At 34.6% G+C, this 23,383-nt stretch overlaps 1 protein-coding gene across 1 annotated transcript in view; it reads right to left on the bottom strand.

Moving 5' to 3' along the window:
* The window catches only part of ssp3 (short spindle 3), a 53,592-nt gene that overhangs the window by 17,043 nt on the left and 13,166 nt on the right, over positions 1 to 23,383 (bottom strand). The window contains exon 11 of the mRNA XM_017909857.1: positions 21,031 to 21,194. Coding sequence (XP_017765346.1) covers positions 21,031 to 21,194 — 164 coding nt within the window. The remainder of the gene's footprint in view (positions 1 to 21,030; positions 21,195 to 23,383) is intronic.

Here is a 23,383-nt window from a genome sequence, read left to right as displayed (position 1 = left end):
GATATCGCGTGATATTCGTGGCGAGTGAATGGAAACGAAAATGAAACCATCTGCGGGTCGTAGTCGCATGCACCGGTTAGGCCAACGACTCGGAAGAAGCGCGGGAAGATCCGATCTTGCGATCTTCACGCACGTCTGGCCATTACTGCCCTGCCTATGCATCATCGCTCGCCCTCCCTCAAGATTCCGATCTATCATTGAATGTTTGCGGGGGTTCGAGCAAATACATTGAATTTATTTATTATCCTCCCTCCGAACGCCTTATGGAGGCCGCAGCAGCCGAGCAATCGCTACCCCAGCGCCGCCATTAGCTAACCATATGATTATTTCATAGCTAGGGAGCAGGGGTGCATATCTTTAGACGAAAGATTTCGTGGTGCAACGGGAGTGCGTATTCGAGAGAAACGGAGAACCAGAAGCTGGCTAATCGAACGCATTAATTTACATATTCATGGAGAAGCGTATTTTCCTGATAACAGTGACGATCAGACGAATATTCATTAGTTCGCCGAGCCGTCGCTAGATGGACTTTCGCGTAAGCGTTTACAGGATTAGGTAATAGGCGGTTTGCGTGTGTTTGTATTGATTTGCACACACTTAGAGCAGCTTATGGTTATTTGATTTTAGGGGTATACAAGGATTACCGCTAATGACGGTTCATTTTGGTTTATTAGCGGCTTCGGCAAGGGATACGTGATGTACATGGGTGTTGTATTTTCGGACGAGTAATAAATTCTATTAACGATATCTTTTTAGGTATCGAGAGTATGCTTGGTCACGAGTATCGGGCTAAATGGTCAATTTCGGTTCACTTATGCAAAGACGAGCTATATACGTATGAACCATTGGAAACTAATTATAGAAACAATTTACTTCCACTTAGGCTCTTTAAATAGACATTTCATTAAGATCGTCTTTGGCCGTGTATTTTTAGCAACTGAAATGTAAAAATATACGTATTCTTTTAAAGCGTCGTGCGAAGACAATTAAACCATAATCAAATTACCGAATAGCACTCTCCAAACAAAAATTCTTTCCGGTAAGAAAATTTTGAAAAATTTTCAGTAAAAGTTTAAGCCTTTAAAAAACTTCGGTGGAAATAAATACAGCTGGCTTCAAAGTATTTTATTACGCGTTACGCACTGCTTAAGAAATTAAGTACTCCTTAAAGCACGCCTCTAGAGAAGAAGCACTTTTGGGAGTACTTTTGGGGAGAATTGAAGTACTTTTTCAAAGACAGCACCTATTTCATTTATCAGATTGTGGTTCGATGGCAAGGACCCACTTGAGCGAAGTCCTTTTCTGCAAGCGACAAATGTGCCTGGCAGGAGTATCATTCACTGCATCCACAATGGACGATGTTTGCGCAACGAAATGGCGAAAGTGTGAAAACGACAACCGTGTATCGACGAACTGAGAAAATCAACAGACACGACGAAGACAACCACCACTTGGCTGTATTTTTCATCCACAACGCACCCCGGATTATCTCCAAACGATAACTGCAATAGTGCTAAATTATTGCAACAATTGCATACGCAATGGAAACAAGTATAGCGTGCTATAATTTTCTTCTCTCACAAATAATCGAAATTTTAGTTAGAGGGAATCGATTAATAGAAATGTAATAATCGTATATCAAATTAAATTCTTAATTTAATTATTTGAAATAATATTGATTTGGTATTGAATTAAATTGTTATTTTAATTTCAGAATAAAGCTTAAAAATGGTATTTTCTAGGATAGTGCTCGAGGATGTATCGAAAAATATATGGACAATTAAAAAATAAAATTTTCCGTGAACCAATCGATTAACCAAGCACATCAATGCCACGCGTGGCAACGATGGCACACTTGTTACAATATTTACAGAGTCGTCGTCTAGATCTACCCCTGAAACCGACCCCCTGCCTGCCGTTGACAAGTGTCTCCAGCTACCGAATTTCAGCATCCCCTTTTCACCCCTCGCCTTTTATTCTGTGATATCAACGACGATCTATGTAATACATACAACGTGTACATAGGTATGTATTTTACATACGTCCGAAGAAATTCATGACAAAATATTATTGCTTCCTACGACCCTGTTTATTTCCAAGAAATTGTTTTCTTTTTCTTAAGTACAATTCTAACCTCTTAATAAAATTCATGGAGCATTTAATTTTATTAAAATATCCGCAATATTTTTATTATTAAATATATGTTCAAGACTATATACATAGACATTGAAAATATTAATGTAAATTAAGCTGTCTTTTGATTTTATAGTGTATACGTGTAAATTCTTTTCAGAATAAAAATTAAAACATTTATTCAAAATTCTGATACTAAAGAAATTTTTAATTTGGAAATATATTTCATTTTCTAATTTATTTTAATTGACGTGTTATTTTAATTCACTGAATTTATGTCGCTGTTGTATTATGGTAGAAAGAAGCTGCAGAAAGGAAGAATTTAACATAAATTTTGGGACACGAGAATAATAAATTTGTAAACCTACCTTAAGTACATAAAAAGTACCACAAAACAGGTTTAATAAGCTTAGGAAAAGAACAGACAAATTTTAGAATTTATATAACAAAATAAAGTTCAACTTTTCAAAGTATAAAGTAAATTTGGACTTTATTTTGAAACGTAATCTGATTTTTCGTTTCGCTTCTTTGCAAACAAAACTTCTTATTTCTCCAGGACAAAATGCAAGCAATTCCCAAGGAATTCCCAAACGTTGGGTCCAAAGATGGCGAAGAATTTAGCACTAAAAGTTAGCACTTTTTGGTCCTAGACTGGCCCCATCACGGAGGATCGGCTGGGCCCGAACGGAAAGTCTAGCGCCGGTGCCTGGGGGCCAGCGTGGCACCGACCCCTAGGGACCGATGTGGCGTTTAACACGTCTAGACTGGCCCCATCACGGAGGATCGGCTGGGCCCGAACGGAAAGTCTAGCGCCGGTGCCTGGGGACCAGCGTGGCACCGACCCCTAGGGACCGATGTGGCGTTTAACACGTTAAGTGCCACGCTCGCAAACAAAACTTCTTATTTCACCAGAACAAAATGCGAACACGGAATTCCTAAACGTTGGGTCCAAAGATGGCGAAGAATTTAACACGAAAAGTTAGCACTTTTTGGTCCTAGGCTGGCCCGATTCCCGAGAACTGGCCGGGCCTATACGGAAAGTCTAGCGCCGGTCCCTGGGGACCAGCGTGGTACCGACCTGTAGGGACCGATGTGGCGTTTAACACCTAGACTTTCCGTATAGGCCCGGCCAGTCCTCGGGAATGGGGTCAGCCTAGGACCAAAAAGTGCAAACTTTTCGTGTTAAATTCTTCGCCATCTTTGGACCCAACGTTTGGGAATTCCGTGCTCGCATTTTGTTCTGGTGAAATAAGAAGATTTGTTTGCGAGCGTGGCACTTAACGTGTTAAATGCCACATCGGTCCCTAGGGGTCAATGCCACGCTGGTCCCAAGGGACCGGCGTCAGACTTTCCGTTCGGGCCCAGCCAATCCTCTGGAATCGGGCCAGCCTAGAACCAAAAAGTGCTAACTTTTGGTGTTAAATTCTTCGCCATCTTTGGACCTAAAGTTTAGAAATTCCTGTTATAACAATTGGTACAGTATCTCCGAGTTTTATGAACACTTAGCTCGTCGACAGGGGCCCACTTGACGGTCGAGTCTGGGCCCGAACGGAACGGCAAGCAAAACGGGCTGGATACTTGACGTGTTAAATCGAATCGCAAAGCTTTGTTCCAAATAACATTATCCGTAACAAGTTCGATCCGGCGGACCACTTTTACAAAATGGCGGCGGTTTAATAAAAATCGCATTTCGTTACGCGTTCGCGCGCCGTCGAACAATGAAAGCTTGGAAATCCAATGAACGAGACAGACACGCGAAATAAAGTCTGAAACAAGGTCAAATGGCCGAGGCGTTCGTCGAATTGGTAATGTATTATAATCCCCGTACTCTAACATCCAGCAACTCAGGATATTGCTACTCCGAGTTCGTTGACGCGTAATGCATTCACGCCGGGATTTCGGTAGCCCGAGGGATGAGGCGAATCCTGCTGCTCTATACACACAATCGAGTCCTGCCACGGCTGAGAGTCAGGAGAATGCGAATCTATAGGGTGCTCCAAGAGTTACCCATCCACTGTTCAATTTTTGCTTATTTTTAAACTTCGATCACCAATTATAATTATGAGCATTGATAAACTTGCTTCGAATCCTAACCTATAAAACCTATAAAATAGACCTATAAAACCTATAAAATAGACCTATAAAACCTATATAACCTATAAAACTAGAATAAATCTTCTAACGTTCTTACTTTTTATGTAATACTTTTATGTAATACTTAATGCGATACTAATTTCGATTACGGATTCATTTTCAGGAAAGCAAACTCTACGAGAAATAGCTAATGGATATTACAGATTAAAATTCGCGTTGCACAGTGTAATTCCGTTATATCGTTTTATTACATACATTACATCATTATTTGTAAAAATTGAGAGATATAATTATATTCCTTTTTTTTAAATTAATTTCGTAATCATCTTTTGTTTCTGTTTTTGAACGAACGATATATGGCATAATAATGACCAAAGCACAGTAGGATTGAAAACACTAAGTGCATTAAGTACCTACGTAAAAGTACGTAGCTCTCGCGAGGTGTGAAACAAAATGGCGAAATTTTTAAAACGCTTAATATTTTGCAGCAGGATAATTTATGTTTTAAACGTGGCAGCCGGAGATGCGGATTAAAACGATGAATTTTAATAGAAATGAAAGAATAATTAAATGATTAAAACGAAACGCGAATTAAAATGCGAGATTGAGTAACCGTAAGGATTAATTTCTTTAATCTCTTATAATCTGCTTTCTTTCCTTTTTCCTTAGCAGCAGGGCAAACTCCAAACTGATTACGAATGTTTATAAGATTAAAACGAAATATGTACATTCCAAATTTAATTATATATATATACCAAAAAAGTTGCTCGCAAAAATTTCTTCGAGCTATTCACTTCGTTATAATAAAATTGCAATACCAAAATGGTATACACCAAATCTGATCGTGTACGAAGCTACTTTAAATTTCGTGGAAGTACGTATTATCCACAGACGCGAATTCCGCGAGGCAGAAAACAGAGCTGAACATTCTCCAAACAGTATTTCGTATTATATTTTATGTCACTAGCTCCCTCTGTTTCCCTTCCCTTCAACGTATTCGCGGTTCTACGAGACCACGTCGGATAAAAGCGGCCAATTCGCGGAAATTCGCTTCTCCGCGTAAATGGCCATCGAGCGGTCATTTATCCGGAGACCCCTATACCGCCATTACCGACACAGAAAGAAATTTGAAAAAATATATTCACGATAGCGCATTACTTCCAAAACGCGTAGAGATTCGCAAATAACGGCAAATCAAACACGAACGCGAGTCGAAACACCGTAAATGCTTCTCCAAGTTGTCATACACTCTTTTCGAACCGTTTAGTGCTGTCTCTGTCAACAAGGAGCATTATGGAAGGATAATAGACAGCGGTGAAATTTGGCACTGAGCAGAATGGGAACAGGAGCAGCCGTGGCCGCCTATTTCTACTCACGACCCTATCCAACCTGATCAAACACCGTTCCGATCCCGCAGTTCCCATTACCGTTGTCATTACTGTCGTTGACTATTATCACGTACCGTCTCTCGTCTTGTTCGTGATTTTCGCACGTCAGTTATTTAATTACTCGATTATGCCCGGGACAAAAATTCGTTTGTCACTCCGAGTGCCTTCGTCGTGAAACTTCGTCGGTTTCGGTGGTCCTTTCGATGACAGACTAACGTCAAACTGGGTACGTTGAGAATTAACTGGGTTCGAAATTTTCGTTTTCGTGATTACGCGAAAATACGGACCTGCATTGTTATTGAAAAAGAAATTTATTTAACGATTAACGAATAAATAAGTATATACCGGGTGTTCGGAATAATTTAGACCTGTGACTGGTATTGGAAGAAATAAAAGAGGGGAAAGTAGAATATTTTGGTGACAGAGTATAAGAGTATAATAAATTTAACAATTTAAATAGCGTGTCAGTCACACTGTATGTGAGCATAATATTCGTGCAAATTACTACGATTACAATGTGTACGTTTATTTATTTAACGATTATCCAATAATTATGTATATATCTTATTATATATAATTTTATTATTATTTATTATATTGTCGATGTTATTATTATATATGTTATTATTATTTATGTATATTGTCGATAATTATAGTGTTAAATAATTAAGAACAGGGATGTATTGTATAAATTCAATTTTTTAATTTCTTTTCCCTTTCTTTATAGTATTTGTAATTATGCAAGTAAAAATTTGGGTTAATTTTGAATTTGGAGATTGTTAATTTGGGAGCATTTGTATCGCTTCGTATGAATATCAAAAATTCAGAAGTCGCTGTAATTATTAATTAAAAATTCGAGGGAAAAATAGAATGAGATTCTTGGGAACGCGCTATTACAGTTTGTTCGTCATTAATGAACCCAATGTTTGCATTATTTCCAGTGGAATTGAAGTAAATTATATCGACACGGTCGGTGATTACAGGACTGTTAGCTTTGGGCCGTAAATGAGTTTAAAGAAGAGAAAATAGAAACGTTTCCTCCAGCTACTATTTACAAATTATTGCATTAGCGATGCATTCAAACGTAATAAACGATGTTACAAATTTTGGAATGTTAAATATGAGCAGTATAACTAACAAGGCATAATCCTTAAAAATTTATGCATTCATAGAGGAATAAAAGAATATTTGTCAATAAATTTTTTAGAAGAACTATTAATTAATTAAAAATAATTAAAAATAAATAATATAACTAAAAATATTTATGAAAAATAAATATATAAATATATTCTAAAATAAATATAAAATAAGTAAATATAATAGAAATTTTGTACCCTATATTTTTATTACAAATTCAATTATCCAATAAATTTTAAATCTATTATAGTGTTTGATTTATTTCAATTGTACTAAAAATATCTAGTATCTAGAAATTATCGAGATGTTTATATAAAGAGATAATTGGAGATTGAAGGAGTAATTAATTGAAGAAAGAGGCTTTTAAGGATATTTTTAAGACACGAAACTTTTGCGGTAAAAGCGATACTAAGGATCACAAGATACTAAATTTACAATGAAAGGTTTAAACGATTCGGTTAGGAATTAGACAGCAGATGCACTTGGAGCATCAGCTGGCTTAACTCAGCCCGGTGTTAGTGATTCATTCTTCAATTGCCGATTGCCTTGGAATCTGTTCAAACTTTCGAAGGGTGGAAACAGTGCCAATAATGATTATGACTTTCTACTTGCGGTATGCATCAATCATTTCTCTACTTTCGACGAAAGAAAATAAAAAAGATGATTTTACAATATACATTTATTTTATTAATTTACACAAAAAAAAAAAAATAACAATAACGAAGACTTATAAAAAAGAAACTTTAATTTATGGAAAAATATTCGTGATAAAAATTGAAAGATTATTCACAATAATTTGTACGAATATTTCACCCTAAGAAATAGTATAAATAATAGTATATTACAAATAATATTTATTTATAAATACTATTTTATAAATACTATAAATAGTATAAATAATAGTATAATAGTAATAAAATCACCCAATTCCCTATAACCAAAAATTTACTTGCCAATGCCAAAAAGAAAGAAGAAAATCATCGAATTAGCTTCGATTCCAAAAACCAATAATCCTAACAAAACAAATAAATAAAATATATTTCAATAACGAAAAAGTAGAAATAAAATTTGTGTAAACTCAAATTCACTGCTGTATAATTTCTAACTCTGTCTCTATACAGCACTGAAACCAAAAGAAATGGAAAAATCCAAAATCCTCTCTGCTGCTTCATAATCACAGTCACGCTATACCACTGCCAAACATGATTTTGCACGGTTTGTACGGGAGCAACACGTAAGGAAAAATGAAAAGGAGGAAGAACGGGAAGAGAAGAGAAGAAAAAGGTAAAAAAGGAGAGAAAAATGAAAAAAGGGAGAAGGAAGGTAGAGAGAATCGGAAGATGAGTCGAGTCGAGTCTAGGAGGGTCGAAGGAGGGTTAGAGGGAGCCGTACGCCGAGCGAGGGTGAATTTGGACGACGAAAGAGAAGGAGAGGGCGAAAGGGAGAGAGTCCATTAGCAGATTACGTACCCAGCCCGCCTCGCTCATTCACCCCCGCGATATTTTTTCTTCCTGCCCCGTTCTCCTTCAACCACTAACGATTTCTCTTCTACTCTGTCTCGCTTTCAGATTCGCCTCGCCTAAACTTCTAAGCTTTTCTCCACGGCAGGTGCACCCGCGTTGCCATTTAGACTTTGTTCCAAATGATCATTCGATTTCGAACGCGAGGAAGAGATCTTGTTGAAGAAGAAGCTTAATTTTCTAGGTATTCGACGATTTTTCGTTGCTTCTGTTTATTGGAATCGATCAGATTCATTGCGAATCGTTTTTCTTTTTCATTTTTACAGGGAGGGGGTGATTCTTTTTTAAATATTGGGATTAAATTTGTTAGAAACGAATTTAAATTTGTGAAATTTTACATTGCGATATTATTTCATTCGTCTTTTAATATACGTGAGAAGTGAGTATACCAAGTGAGCAAATTACTATCCTTATTTTTTTCCATAAAACATAATATATTTATTGATGCACCACAAGCTTTTAGTAATTAATTATACAAGCTAATACGATAAAATAGAATCGCAATAATAAATAAAACAAAATTCAAAATTTTTAATTGAAAATAGAAGTATATCCACTATTTCGCTATATTTTTACTACATTAATAACCATCGAAGAACACATAAAAGAGTTACATCAAAAATACAGTCCCCCTCAGTGAAAATGGGAATAATAAATAAAACAAGATTCGGAATTTAAAATCAAAAAGACAGAAACATATCCACTATTTGATTATGTTTCCACTAAATCAGTGAACATCGAGGAATGCACAGAAGAAGAGATGAATCATAAATGCAGGACCCCTCAATGAAAATGGTAATAATAAATAAAACAAAATTCGAAATTTAAAATAAAAAGAAAATATAAAGACAGAAATATATCCACTATTCCTCTATATTTTCAGTAAATCAATGCTCATCTAGTGAGACATAAAGGGAGAAATACATCGAAAATACTGCCCCCCTTTTGTGAAAATGGTAATAATAAATAAAACAAAATTCGAAATTTAAAATAAAAAGAAAATATAAAGACAGAAATATATCCACTATTTCACTATATTTTCAGTAAATCAATGTTCATCTAGTAAGACATAAAGAGAGAGATACATCGAAAATATTGCCCCCCTCAGTCAAAATGGTAATAATAAATAAAACAAAATTCGGAATTTAAAATAATAATAATAAAAAAAAGTAAAGATAGAAATATATCCACTATTTCACTATATTTTCAGTAAATCAATGCTCATCTAGTAAGACATAAAGGGAGAGATACATCGAAAATATTGCCCCCCTCAGTCAAAACGGTAATAATAAATAAAACAAAATTCGGAATTTAAAATACAAAGAAAATAAAGACAGAAATATATCCACTATTTTACTATATTTTCAGTAAATCAATGCTCATCTAGTAAGACACAGAGGGAGAGGTACATCGAAAATGCAGAACCCCTGAGTGAAAAGGGGCACGGGAGCGCCTTTGCCGCGGCAAGCGCGGGGAAAAAAGCCGGGACGCTCTTTAGAACGGCCAAACGAAATTATCAGATCAAACAGTAGCGCCGTTATATTAATAAAATAGATTTACCCGGTGTTCAAAGAAGAAAGAGGAACGTTGTCGTCTCCGACGTAACTTTGTTTCGCGCAACTCACGGCTTAATCACGTCGCGCTAAAGCGTACCTTTCATTTATTTTCGCGATAAAACGCCGCCCCGTAATATAATACTTGCTCGTAACTTCGTTGCCATAACTATTACGAATATCCCTACAGCAAAGTCGTTTGGCTCGTGTACTTTGTTAAATACTTATCGTGAAAAAAGATTGCGATTTAACGTGTAAGTAGTACGTCCAGTGTAATACGTAGCCAGTCCCTGGAATGGCAACAGGGTGTGTTTCCATGGAAGATTGATCACGATGAGAATGTACCCTATTGCGATAACAGAGCTTCGTTTAAAGAGTTTCTTTTTTTAAACAATGCCCTGAATAAATAGACTTTATTTTAGAATTTCAAGCCTTCGTACCATGAGAATTTTTTCAAAATGGCGGCTAAGACCTCGTTCACATTGGTGGACTGAAGTACGTGTTACTTTTAAGCGAATCAATATATATATTCACTCACTGTCACCTGGACAGATCGTAGATAAAATAAAATGTGGAGATTTATTGAAGAATAAGAAATATCTTTGGGATAGGGTGCTTCTTGGAGTCTAAGAATACTAATTCAAAAGTGTATTATTATTACATTAAGTATATACATTCTTTATAATAGTTGAGTCAACAATCTTAAACTGACGACAATTTTTAAAACGTATCATTTTTATAATAATTTTATTTTTATAATTATATATGTTTTTAATCCTTTGCACTCGAGAGGCGACTCTCAGTCGCCATTTAATCAGATTCTAAAGATGGATGTTAATTAATGTATCAAATTTAAGATTACCCAACGATGCGTGGAATATCGAGGTAAAATAATTCCACGTCTTAATTTCTATACGATTTCTTATTTAAAATTATCGTTTTAAAATTATCGTCGTCTTTATGGCAGAAAGTCTTCGAATCACTATTTTCCTGTAACGAAAAAATCGTCGAGTGCAAAGGGTTAATGGAATTCTTAATAATCGTGAAAGGGGTTGTAATCATCTAGTTCGAGCGTATATGCGACGTGTCAACGTGTAACAATGTGAGTAATATTATGCGAAAGACAAACAGCGATATTTACTGTAAACACGATGTTTATATTAAATTTATGCCATCCGAGTACACATTTGCAGATGCAAATGCCGATAAGCTGACCGAAAGCCTGGTTAATTCTATTTTAAAGGAAAACAAAAACTGAAAGCGTTTCATCTTCCTTTCATGGACGTTCCAATTAACGAAAGTAAACTGTGATTTACACCAGGGGAGAAATAGGCTAGTGTAACGGGGGTAACGCTTTTACAAATTGGCACACTTTCCTCGTTGCAGTTACATTTCAGGCTTCGCGTGAAATCTATAAATTTCATAAGTACGTTTCATAGAATTAACTAACATTATTCTTGAAATTAATTTTCGTTTTGCAATAATATGTGTATTTACAAATTTTGCACTCTTTGCACAGAAAAAGTTGTATGACGAAAGAAATTTATTAGAATATATATTATTTTAGTCAATTTAAAGTAATTAGCAAGTGAAAAAACAATATCTATTGCTATACTTTTAATAATGATTTTAATATAAATTATAATAATCGTGGCACAGACTGACACCAAAAAATAATAGTATTATTCAGTATTATAGCAGTATTCCTAATTTTATTGCATGTTAAAATATGTAAATTAGGTATTAATAAAAATTTGCAATAATTAAACTCCACGTTCCTACAAATTTGTTGCCTAAATATTAAAATAATTAATTAACAATCACAACATTCTGTCTATCTAAAACTAACTGACACTCAGTCGTCTTCCAAACATAATTATTTCCATAAATTCTCAATTCTCCGTGAATTTTCAATGGAAACCGAAGGAGAAAAACCCAATGTCGATTTTCGAATCATCGAATTCCATCCAAAATATCCGATAAACAAAGTAGGTAAATAATAAGTATCAAATTGAACTCAGCAACAGCTCGTTGAATATTTTGGATGGAATTCGATAATTCAAAAATCGACACTGGGTTTTCCTCTTTCGGTTTCCACTGAAAATTCACGAGAATTGAAAATTTATTGAAATAATTATGTTTGGAAGACGAATGAGTGTCAGTTAGTTTTAGATAGACAGAATGTTGAGATTGTTAATTAATTATTTTAATATTTAGGCAAGAAATTAGTAGGAACGTGATGTTTAATTATTGCAAATTTGAAAAATTTGAAAAATTCTATTGCAAATTTTTATTAATACCTAATTTACTAAATAATAGAATGATACTAATATTTCTTGGTGTCAGTCTGTGCAACGATTATTGCTGAGCCGTCTGCCATTTTGCGAAACACAGTGGAACACAAAATGGTGGAAAAGCCCTTAACGAGAGAAGCTGGTCGGCAAATAGCGAGATTCATCGTCAACGTTTACACTTCTTAATTCGCCGGTCGTCTTATCAATTTCGTGAACAAGGGGAATCCCAACTGCGAAGAATGGCCACGCGTCCCGTAAGCAAATTACCAATTGCTCGGTTGATCCTACCTCGATTAAAGCTGTATCAACATCTGAGAAGGCGAAAGGGAATGAGCCATCGTTTTGGTCGTTCGTTCGATCAACTCATCGGGATTAATAATAAGAGTGTTTGCCGACTGATTTTTCTAGGAGCGTTCTAGCAATTACCTCACCGATTGCCACTTGAGCCCCGATTATCATCGTCTTCGAGAGTTCTCGATTATATTAGATTGCGAACTAAGCCTTCGAGTCTTTTTTCCTAGTGTTCTTTGCTCGAGATAAGCGACACTCCCAATTCGGCCTAATCTTATTTATCATTTTTACGTGGTCACCTATTCCGTCGAATTTATTCTGATTTCTGGGATCAAGGTATAATATTTAAGTTTCGAAATTTTCAGGACTTTTGATATCTAAATTTAGAATTTTAGTAATTAATTAATCCTTTCACTCCTGCAAACGTCTGTGACGTTACGCTGCAATATGACTGCCATGACGTGATACAACGTCCATGGATTTGGATTTCAAAGCTGTTGGAGCTTAGAAAATTCCTTCTAAACGCAATCCAACTATTCTAATGTGTCCTGCCATGTCCTAGGACAAGGAAGACATTTTTTTATTACAATCCTTGCATTATTTTGCCCTCTGTCAAAAAACTGATATCTAAATTAAAAATTTTAGTAATCGATTAACCCTTTCATGCTTGCAAACGTCGTGTGACGTCACGCTGCAATATGACTGCCATGACGTGATACGACGTCCATGGATTTCAAAGCTGTTGGAGCTTAGAAAATTCTTTCTAAACGCAATCCAACTATTCTAAGGTGTCCTGCCATGTCCTAGGACAAGAGAGAAATATTTTTTAATACAATCCTTGCATTATTTTGCCCTCTGTCGAAAATATTGCGAGACTATGTTCGTCCGTGAACCCTTCGTTCATTCCTCATTCCTCTCATTCTCAATGATCGAAACAAATGCACCCATCTGCCAATAGGAAACAAACGCACCAAACATAGTCACTCTTATATTATACCTTGCAAAATATCTTGCAAAATTTAATAACTCTCGTAAACTAGTTTACGTTTATGAAAGGACATGAACATACTCTTATATCTTCCTCTGACCAGAGATTTTCCGTCTGTATTCATCTTTACTACTTCAAGTAGGCTTATAACGCACGATATTATATTACGATCAAGTTTTTATTAGATTTAAAAGAAATAAAATTTTTTTAAATTAATTCAGGCCAGGGAGTTAGCTACTCTCTTCGTAACTCAATAGTGAAGAGGTTAATAAATAGCAGAAACTTATTTCAAATATACAATATCGAGTATGGATTAAGTTCTTTGACACTGAATTTTAGGAAAGTTCGAGAAATTGTATTAATCGATTTAACTTTTATGGGGAATGACTAAATTGATTCGTTGGCTGGTTCTTCGAGTTGTACCAGCTTGCATTGTTTGATACTAATCATTGGTCCCCAACTGGTAGACCGTGAAGTACCTTTGGGGGTGTTACAGAAATTACTTTTAGCATTTATTTATACCTTGATATAATTATAAAAATATTCCTAAGTATATTGAATTTTAATCTCTTGGCTTACCATTTGAGTTCCGATGGTGTATGCCATAGTCAACAACAACGTCGAACACGTCAAGACTCATCGGACACATTAGGCAACTACGTACGAACCCGACGAAGAATAACACGTAACTGAGACAGGAAAACATTGGCGAAAATGAACTACGAGCCTAGCCCATGATGTTTACTATGGGCCTCATCTACAAACCACGCCTCTCACCAATGACACTTATTGTTGACCTGATTCCCTTGCCACTAGCCTCACGCGATATTGTAGGCTGCAGGATGTTAACATTTAAATTAAAATTAAGTTGAAATTAAAATCCGAAATGGTTATTTTTAATATTATTAAGTTTACTTCATCTTATATAGAAGAGAATCGAGGTGAAAGAGAAAGAAGAAAAATCACTGATTATTATGACGATCATTATGAAGAAGTATAGTAACTCAAAAGAGGTTGGGAAACATTGATATATAGACGATAATTAGTTGATTCCATTTCTAGAATAGTTTTCTAATAATTTGTTCATTTTTGGAGACAAAGAGAGAATTTAAAACAAAATTTTGTGTTTTATTTTTCCTATGCCTAGTACTATAAGTACATATAATTTTTCAACAAATTTTTATACAGAGAAACCAATGATCATTTTAAACTTTTCTACTTGTAGATTCTATGAATTATCTCTGGGAATACTAGGATTAAGCCTAAAAGTAAGTTTATTATTTTATTATAATTTCTTTTGTATTTGACAGTAATTTTGACATTCGATAAAACTGTAGTACATCTCCTTAAAATATACAACATATTTTTGACTGTATTATCTTCTAATCCTAATCTAAAATATCCAATTCTAACAACTAGAAAGAAATTAGGAAACATTGATATATGGATGATGATTAGTTGATTCCATTTCTCGAATAATTTTCTAATAATTTGTTCATTTTTGGAGACAAAGAGAGAACATAAAACATAATTTTATGCTTTATTTTTTCTATGCTTAGAACTATACGTACACATACTCCCTTTGAAAATTTTATATACGAAGAAATCAACGATAATTTTAAACTTTTCTACTTGCAGATTCTGTGAATTACCTCTGGGAATCCTAAAATTAATCCTAAATATATGTTTATTATTTTATTATAATTTCTTTTGTATTCTTTCACGGTAATTCTGACATTCGATAAAAATATAGTACATCTTTTTAAAATATACAACGTATCTTTGACTGTATTATCTTCCAAATATGCAAATCCTAGCAATTAAAATCCACCAACTGGGGTGTAATAGTGACCAACGAAGAGAATAAGTCGAGAATCATAATAAATGAATAATAAAAGAAGAAGAACGTACAGTCTATACAATAAGATATCTGTTCCGCCCAACTTCGAAACACGCGAACAGCGAAAGATCATAAAACACCGAGCGAACATGATCAATTATTTCTGAAACGTCCGCCATGTTTGCTTGCCGGCATAAAAGCCCTAACTCCGGTGGCCATATGGAACGTTACTTTGCCTGAACTTTTTCGACGAAAAACGCATCTCCTTTGCGCGATAACGAATCATTTAAAATTCGCGGCAGCCCGAGTGCATCTCCAGTGAAAGAAACAACAAAAAGGGAAACGATGGCGCGCGTTACGCGAAGCCTCTCTAGCTTTGCGGCGCCGTTTTACGACAAAAGGGCCATTCGCCGTTTTCGCTGCAGAGCAAGGGAATAATTCCTGTGAGAGACGTCGGCATATACGACTCTTTAATCATAGATTGCGAAACCCACGGATAAGCGTTTTGATAGCGCAGACCAACCGGCTGCTCTCATTTCGTCCGCTTATCTGGCCGGGCTCGAAGCTTTTGTTCACCGAGTGAAGACTCCTCGATGATTCTGTTAGGTTGATATTTCGCGTACAAACGACATTTAGGACGGAAAGATTCGCGTTGAACGACGTTTGTTTACCATTTTCTGATCCCCATAGCGAAGGCTATGAAACGAGAGCGAGAAGAGAAGATGAAGCTTGAATTAATGGTCTAATGGCGAACGTGGGTCAATTCTGATCTCTATTCTGTCTTTGCTTCAGCTGATGTTTGGTGTAGAGGATCGAATTTTTGTATGCAAAACGAAGAATATTTTTATTTATAATTTATTCGGAAAATATTCGGGATTTTTATGCAATTTAATAGTAATAATAGCATATGTGTATTTTCTTCGGTGGTTCATTTTTGGAGTGTTCACTCGACTCTTTTGGGTACTTATTAATTGATCTTTTGAAGATAAATTGACCGCCTAGGTTATTTACTCGGTATTTAAATTAAATTTGGGCAAGAAAATTATTCCTCTCAGAGGAATATTGTTACTTTCGATAATAGTATTAGAAAATTATTATTCTCATATGTAACAGGTTCCTGAATGGGGAACGAGCTTATAAATTCCACAAAATATAATAAAATAGAAAATATTGTAAAAATAATTGTTAAATAGTAAATGACAAAGAAAATTATTCGTTTCTGTCACACAATAGCTCTATCCAAAATTACCATTTATAGGTTAGAACTCTATATACTATACTAATAATATACTACAAAATAACATATACAATATACTACAAAAATGAGAAAATAATGAATTTATCGAATAATTCATTTATTATTTAATATGGAAAGTATTTTATGTAAATATTGAATACTGAATAATAAGAAAATATTCTTCGCTTCTCTCAAGTAATTTGATCCAAAATTATCACCTATATAATATATTACAATATATCTGTATAAGTAACAAACTATATATATTAAAAAATGATAAATTTATCGAGTAATCATTAAATATACCTTAAAATACTTGTTCTATGAACTAGCAAGGTACAATTAAATTAACATTTATAGGTTAGAACTATACATAACCTATAAAATACTACAAAAATAAATATCGCATCTCATTAAATATAAAATTATAAAATATTTGTTTAACGAAACAACGGGTAACTATGAATTACTATTTATAGATATGACTAGAATTTATCAAAGAACGCAAATGATTGTTCGAAATCTCGATCATGATGGACAAAGGAGGCATGCGTTTATTTTTTCACGGGAGCGAACGACGGCGAATGCACTTAACGATTCTCAAATACGTATTACGAGGTACGAAATGATCGATCGTCCTTAGACATCTGCGCACTTTAAAGGTACGAGCGAAAAGCAATCTTGGACGGTGAGTAAAAATCGTGACTAGGCCATTCTCGCATCGGCAGGAAATTAATCATAATAATTCGACTACCGGCGACCGGCTAGCAATCACTCCGATCACGCTTTCGTTCGTTCATTATTCAAAGTTGGACGTTACGAGTTAGTAAACTAGAAATTTGCAGATTCACCGGATAAAATACTCCGTACAAAATACACCCACCATTCCTCGTGAATTTCCGATAAACAAACCTTGCACCCTCGAATGTTATTTTCTCCAAAACTTAAAAATTTTTCGGAAATTAACCCTTTCGCGACGACGCATTTGTACCATACTTCGCCATTTTTCATGACGTCGCGACTTTGGGCAAGATTTTTGGCAACTGTCGTGCCCTTTGCGAGGGCGCAACTGAATACTATACTTTGCCACCATTTTCTGCGTGACCTAATATGCCTGTACTAGCTTTATTTAGAGTTCGTTGTTGAAATAAAATAATAATATAATTATAAAATGTCGCTGTAATCCAATAAATGACTGTCGTATATATACGACGCCCGTCGCGAAAGGGTTAAATCGATGATTGGGATTAAAAGTCAAAAATATGAAATATTCGAATATTCGTCAGTGAATTCTAACCGTGAATTACCATTCGTTATAGTATTATCTTTGGTTCTAGTGGAAGATCTGAGAACTTGCTGACAGAGCAATAATAAAATAACAAAAATATAGAAATACTTTACTGAGAATATAAAATAATTTATGAAAAGAGATTAACGAATGGTGCTAATATAGTTTTTCATTTGCACAGTACTGCATGTACTGATTCATTTCAGACACGTTCCTATATTTACTTACATCGACCTGTATTAATCACTATGGGGACTCTATAATAATTATGGAAATAAACATGGAACCGAAATGTTTGTAATTGCTCGAGGAAATTAATTAAACTATTATTAAATTATATATATATAGTCTAGTAAAATGTTAATATATAATAATCATATATAAAAATACAATATTTATTATATGCATTTTTGTATCAGAAAGATGAAATTAAAAATCGAAATTTCTGTTTTAAGGAAAGCAACCTGGCATCTGTGTATACTTCAATATATTCGACTAATAAGAGGAGAAAAAGGAAATAATACCGCGTAAACTGGGAAGGATTAAACGACCAATTGGGGGGTCCCGAAGGAGGAAGTTGACCCAGGTGCAACGCGTCTTCTGCTGAAGATCAAATCTCAGAGGATGCAACGAAAACAGCTTGCACCTTGTCACTTTGCCCCGTGACTCGCGTATTAAATTCAGCTCGCGACAGGACCGTCGTGTTTTTCCACAGGGGTGGTCCATGCGTGTCAAAGTGTTAAAGTCTTTTCCTCGTTGTCCGCCTCAAAGAAGTCGTGCGTCCCGTTGTTTGCGCAACGCATAAATAGGAGAGACTGGGAGCAAAAATTTTGACGTAGGAATTTAAATGGACAGCGAAAATGAAGTGGTATGTATGACGATTCTTTCTACCCTTTGTTACATTGGCTATGATCTATGTAATATATTGTTGCTAAAATATTATTGTCGAAATAATAAGATAATAATAAGATATTTTATTATTTTATTATTATAGCCTAGTATTATTATATTATTTTATTATTATAGCCTAGTATTATTATATTATTTTATTATTATAGTCTAATATTATTATACTATTTTATTATTATATTATTATATTATTGGGTTATTATTATTTTATTATTTTATTATTACGCATATTATATATTTATTATTATCGAATGGTATTTTTAAATTCATTGATTAATGATTACTGTAATATAAAATTTGATGATTTCTGATTTTTGTTTGATAAATATTATGAATTTTTTGTTTTATTTAAATACAGTAATAAATTTGATTGATGTAGGTATGATGTGATAATTCAAATATTATTTTTGGATAATTAAATATAAATTATTTAATACAGGGTATAATAATGTTTATAAAACGTGAATACTAATATTCATAAAATGTGAATTGATAATAGTGTAAATATTGTACTTAATAGCAAGGAAATAAACGATACTATAATAATATTATTGTTTGTGTTTTAGGTGTACTTAATCATCGTATCATTAAATAATTAATAATTGGACCAGGATAATGTTTATGTAGATTGCATCAATTCTAGAAAGCTAATATCGATCATTTTCATTTTTATGATACATTTATAGAAAAATAAAATTAAAAATAAAAAGAAATGAAAATATTTAAGACTCTAATCATCGTGTGCTGATATAAATGTTTTCTTTTCTTCATTTTTGCACGAATATTTCAATAATAATTCCATTTTAAAACAAAATCTTGGGAAGTATTATACCATTCGACTTAAAAAATAAAAATAATTCAAATACAATGAATGGCAATTATGTTTCGTTTGTAAAAAATAATTGAAGAATAATTGCAACTATGTTTTGATTATTGCCGTAGTATATTCGTGGTATTTTTAGCATTTTGCACTATTATTGAATAAACGATATTTGCATTTCATTATAACACTTGTGTGTTCAGGTTAAGTATACACTCGAAGTCTAACGCGCGCAATTAGATTTCAAATATCACAGCTTTTACTACATGAATACTTAATGGAACAGCAGAAATAATTTTATCATGCAAGGGAAATGAGGCAGACACTGGCAAAAACGCTAATACCCTACAAAAATATCCACGTTGAAGATTTTTGTTATTAAAAAAAAGAACGTATTTAATTTTACGCTTTCGAATACTTTCAAGTTAAAAAAGTTAATTTCGAAATTAAAGAATGCCCTTTTTAGCAGATTAATATAAAGTGCATTAAAGTGTTTTAATTAAAAGTATAGCTTCGTGTTTTCATGAACGCGATAGAATCTGTAATGGTAATTAGTATAATGGTACCACAAGAGTGCAGCATGTCATATTTCTAATGGAAGAAAATTTAGAAAATTTTAATCATACGTATCTATTATACCGTTGTATTCCAATTTCGTTCTATTAAACACCAAAATCTATTAAATAAAAATTCATAGCATTATAACGTTATTCCTGATCAAATAAATTTAAACAAATTTTACTTTATCCAGCAGAAAATAGTAACTCATTTTAGCCACCCATTTCCCTGCAATTCCCTAAAAAGTAATTGAATAATAATAATTCATAATTATTTTCAAAACTTTTCAGATAATCAATTGATAAAGAATAATCCAAATTTTGACTTGCAATTATCAAATAATTCAGCAGAAAATAATTAACTATATATTTACACAATATCAACTTATTATAAGTATAAATAATCTATATAGTGTCCAAAAAATGTTTAAAAATATTTATTCGAAAGATATTGATCCCATAAAACATCTAGCACTTCTACCTATAATAATTTAAATTTCCCTGAAAAATCTCATTCAATTTACGATCACGACTATATTCGGGGTACTCGAGAAGCACTCGAGGATGACTCGTTCATAAACTCGAAGAACTTCAAAAGGCAAGCGTTAGTACACCCCAGGAAAGAAAAAAGGAAAGGAGAAAAAAAGGATCTAACACGATACGTTCGAAAAAGCACTTTTAAAAAGTGAATTTCGTGGCTCGCTTTTCTCGCCGGGCAGAATTTCCAAAGTCACATAAAAATAAAATACGCCATCGCGTTACTTCCGCTTCATATATTTCCTCAGAGTTTCTAATTCAAGAAAAACATTTATGACATCTGCCCCCTTAATGCACACCGCCACTTTAAATAGCACACTTCCCCGAGAATGGAAATGACACGGGCACGTAAAGTACGATCGATGCCGAACGTAGACGTCGAATTTTTAAGGTCTCGTAACGCGAAAAACATGGGGGTCACAGGGATGCGTTTCAGCTACTCACCCAGCAATATCCTGCACCCGCGTTTGCAATGCCGATTTTTCGAAAGGCTCCTCGGGGACCAGGCTGCACAGCAATTGCATCAGGCTGCTGGCTACGATTCCACTTCCGGTCGAATTGCTGGATGCCTCGTGCACCTGGATCAGGTCGTCGAGTTTCGTCAGTGACTATGGACAAAATAATTCATCCCTTTAATTTCCTTCCTAATTTAGCAACCTCTTTTCGCAATTTTTTAATCGCTTCAAAAATACGTTCAATAATTTACAGGTTTAAGAACCTGTTCGAGGTTATTTTTAAAGAAAGTCCATGTTCCCAGGAATATTTATTGATAATCATCCTAATTTTATTTCATCGAAAATTGGTGATAATACATAACCTTTTATCATCTTTTTGAAAACGAATTTTTGTTCATTTATAAATCTATTGTAAATAACGTGTATGCGTGTGAGTACTGGAAGTTGAAATTAAAATTAATTTCAAAGTTAGTTTTATTCAGATTTAACAAAATTGAAGACAATTTTGTCATTTGCAATGAGCAAAACAATTTTCCTGCTCAATTCTTGTTACAATCTCCTAATCTTCATAATTTTACTCCTTCTAAGCTAGAATTTATTAATCCATAAGTTCTCCCTTGATTATCAAGATTAACTCAATGAGAATTATCAATCCTAACCTCAAAAAAGCTATTCCTTACTTCGTCTACGTATTTAAACAGTTGTCCAAAAGCCACAACCTCCTAATATTTATAATTCTAACCCCCCTAAGCTAGAATTTATTAATCCATAAGTTATCCCTTGATTACCAAGATTAACCCAACAAGAATTTTCAATTCTAACCTCAAAAAAGTTATTCCCTGCTTCGTCTACGTATTTAAACAGTTGCCCAAAAGCCACAACCTCCTAATATTTATAATTCTAACCCCCCTAAGATAGAATTTATTAATCCATAAGTTCTCCCTTGATTACCAAGATTAACTCAACGAGAATTTTCAATCCTAACCTCAAAAATGATATTCTCTGAACCTATTCTATACTTCGTCCACGTACTTAAACAGTTGTCCAAAATGCAACACGAAGCAGACTTAACCCTTTGCACTAGAGAGGCACCCTTCAGTCGCCATTTAATAAAATTTCAAAGATCGATACTCATTGATATGTCAAATTTAAGATAATATAACGGTGTGCGAGGTATCGAGGTATAATTCTATGTGTTAACCCTTTGCACTCGACGATTTTTTGGTTAGAGAAGAGTAGAAAATCAAAGATTCTCTACTAAAAAACTGACGATATTTTTTTCAGCAGTAAATAAAGAATTGTATAATAATAGAATTGTAGAATTATTTGATTTCGATACTTTGCACACTGTTACATTACATTAAATTTGATATGTTAATTAACCGTTTGAGTCCCAAGCAGCGCGATCGCGCTCAACTTTGTTGATGCACGTACGTCACATAGTACCAACAAACGCTATTGCGACGATTAGGATTTTTCGACATAAAATTAAACAAGCGCTATCACGCTGTTTGGACTTCTTCGCACTCGATTAAGGCAAGCGTTATCGCGCTGTTCAGAGATTATCAACCGTGTTCTTCCAAAAGCCTCAAGCACTGCTTGGGACTCAAACGGTTAATATCGATCTTCCAAATTTTACGAAATGGTGACTGAAGGTCACGTCTCGAGTGCAAAGGGTTAATTATTATACGAATTCTTATTTAGTGCTCTAAGAAATATAGTCAGCTTTATAGCAGAAAATCTTTGAACTCCTGCTCTTCTTTAGCCAAAAACTCGTGGAGTGCAAAGGGGTTAAGCCAAAGATTACTAATGCTCGCAGAAAGTCAGCTCATAAAACCCGGGTATCGCGAGGACCGCCATCTTTTTAAGCAAGATATACATCCATGTCCCACGAGCTGATTGACCTAAGATCATCCCCGAATACCCGTTGCTCTTAAGAATTCCGATATCGCTTTTCTAAAAGGCTCGTCAAGCGATCTCGTCTGAGGCCGCGAGTCCGACGAAATCGTAATGCCCGACTCGAAGGAGCAGCTACCAGTCGGGTGGTCGCGTGTTTCCAGGCGTTCCGAAAGATCAGCCGGATGCTGGAGAAGGCGAATTCCTGGCACGTTGAGTCATTGATACCAGCCCCGCTGTGCCATGGACACGATCAGCGACGCATACGTATAGGCGACATTTAAAATGCTAAATTAGAGGTAACGAGTCGGAAAGTAACGATAAGAATCCTCGGGAATATAGCCCCTAAACGGTTCAGCCGCGACAAATTCGATAAGCCCTTCGGGGAACACTTAACGTCCCCGCGTTTCCCGGTATCCGTTTATGTTTTAGGACGAAAATTGTTG

Source organism: Eufriesea mexicana, unplaced genomic scaffold, assembly GCF_001483705.2.
Source record: "Eufriesea mexicana isolate 0111107269 unplaced genomic scaffold, ASM148370v2 scaffold49, whole genome shotgun sequence".
NCBI classification, from domain to species: Eukaryota; Metazoa; Arthropoda; class Insecta; order Hymenoptera; family Apidae; genus Eufriesea; species Eufriesea mexicana.
Note: the sequence above shows the minus strand (reverse complement) of the source record. Positions and strands in the feature narration are given on the sequence as shown.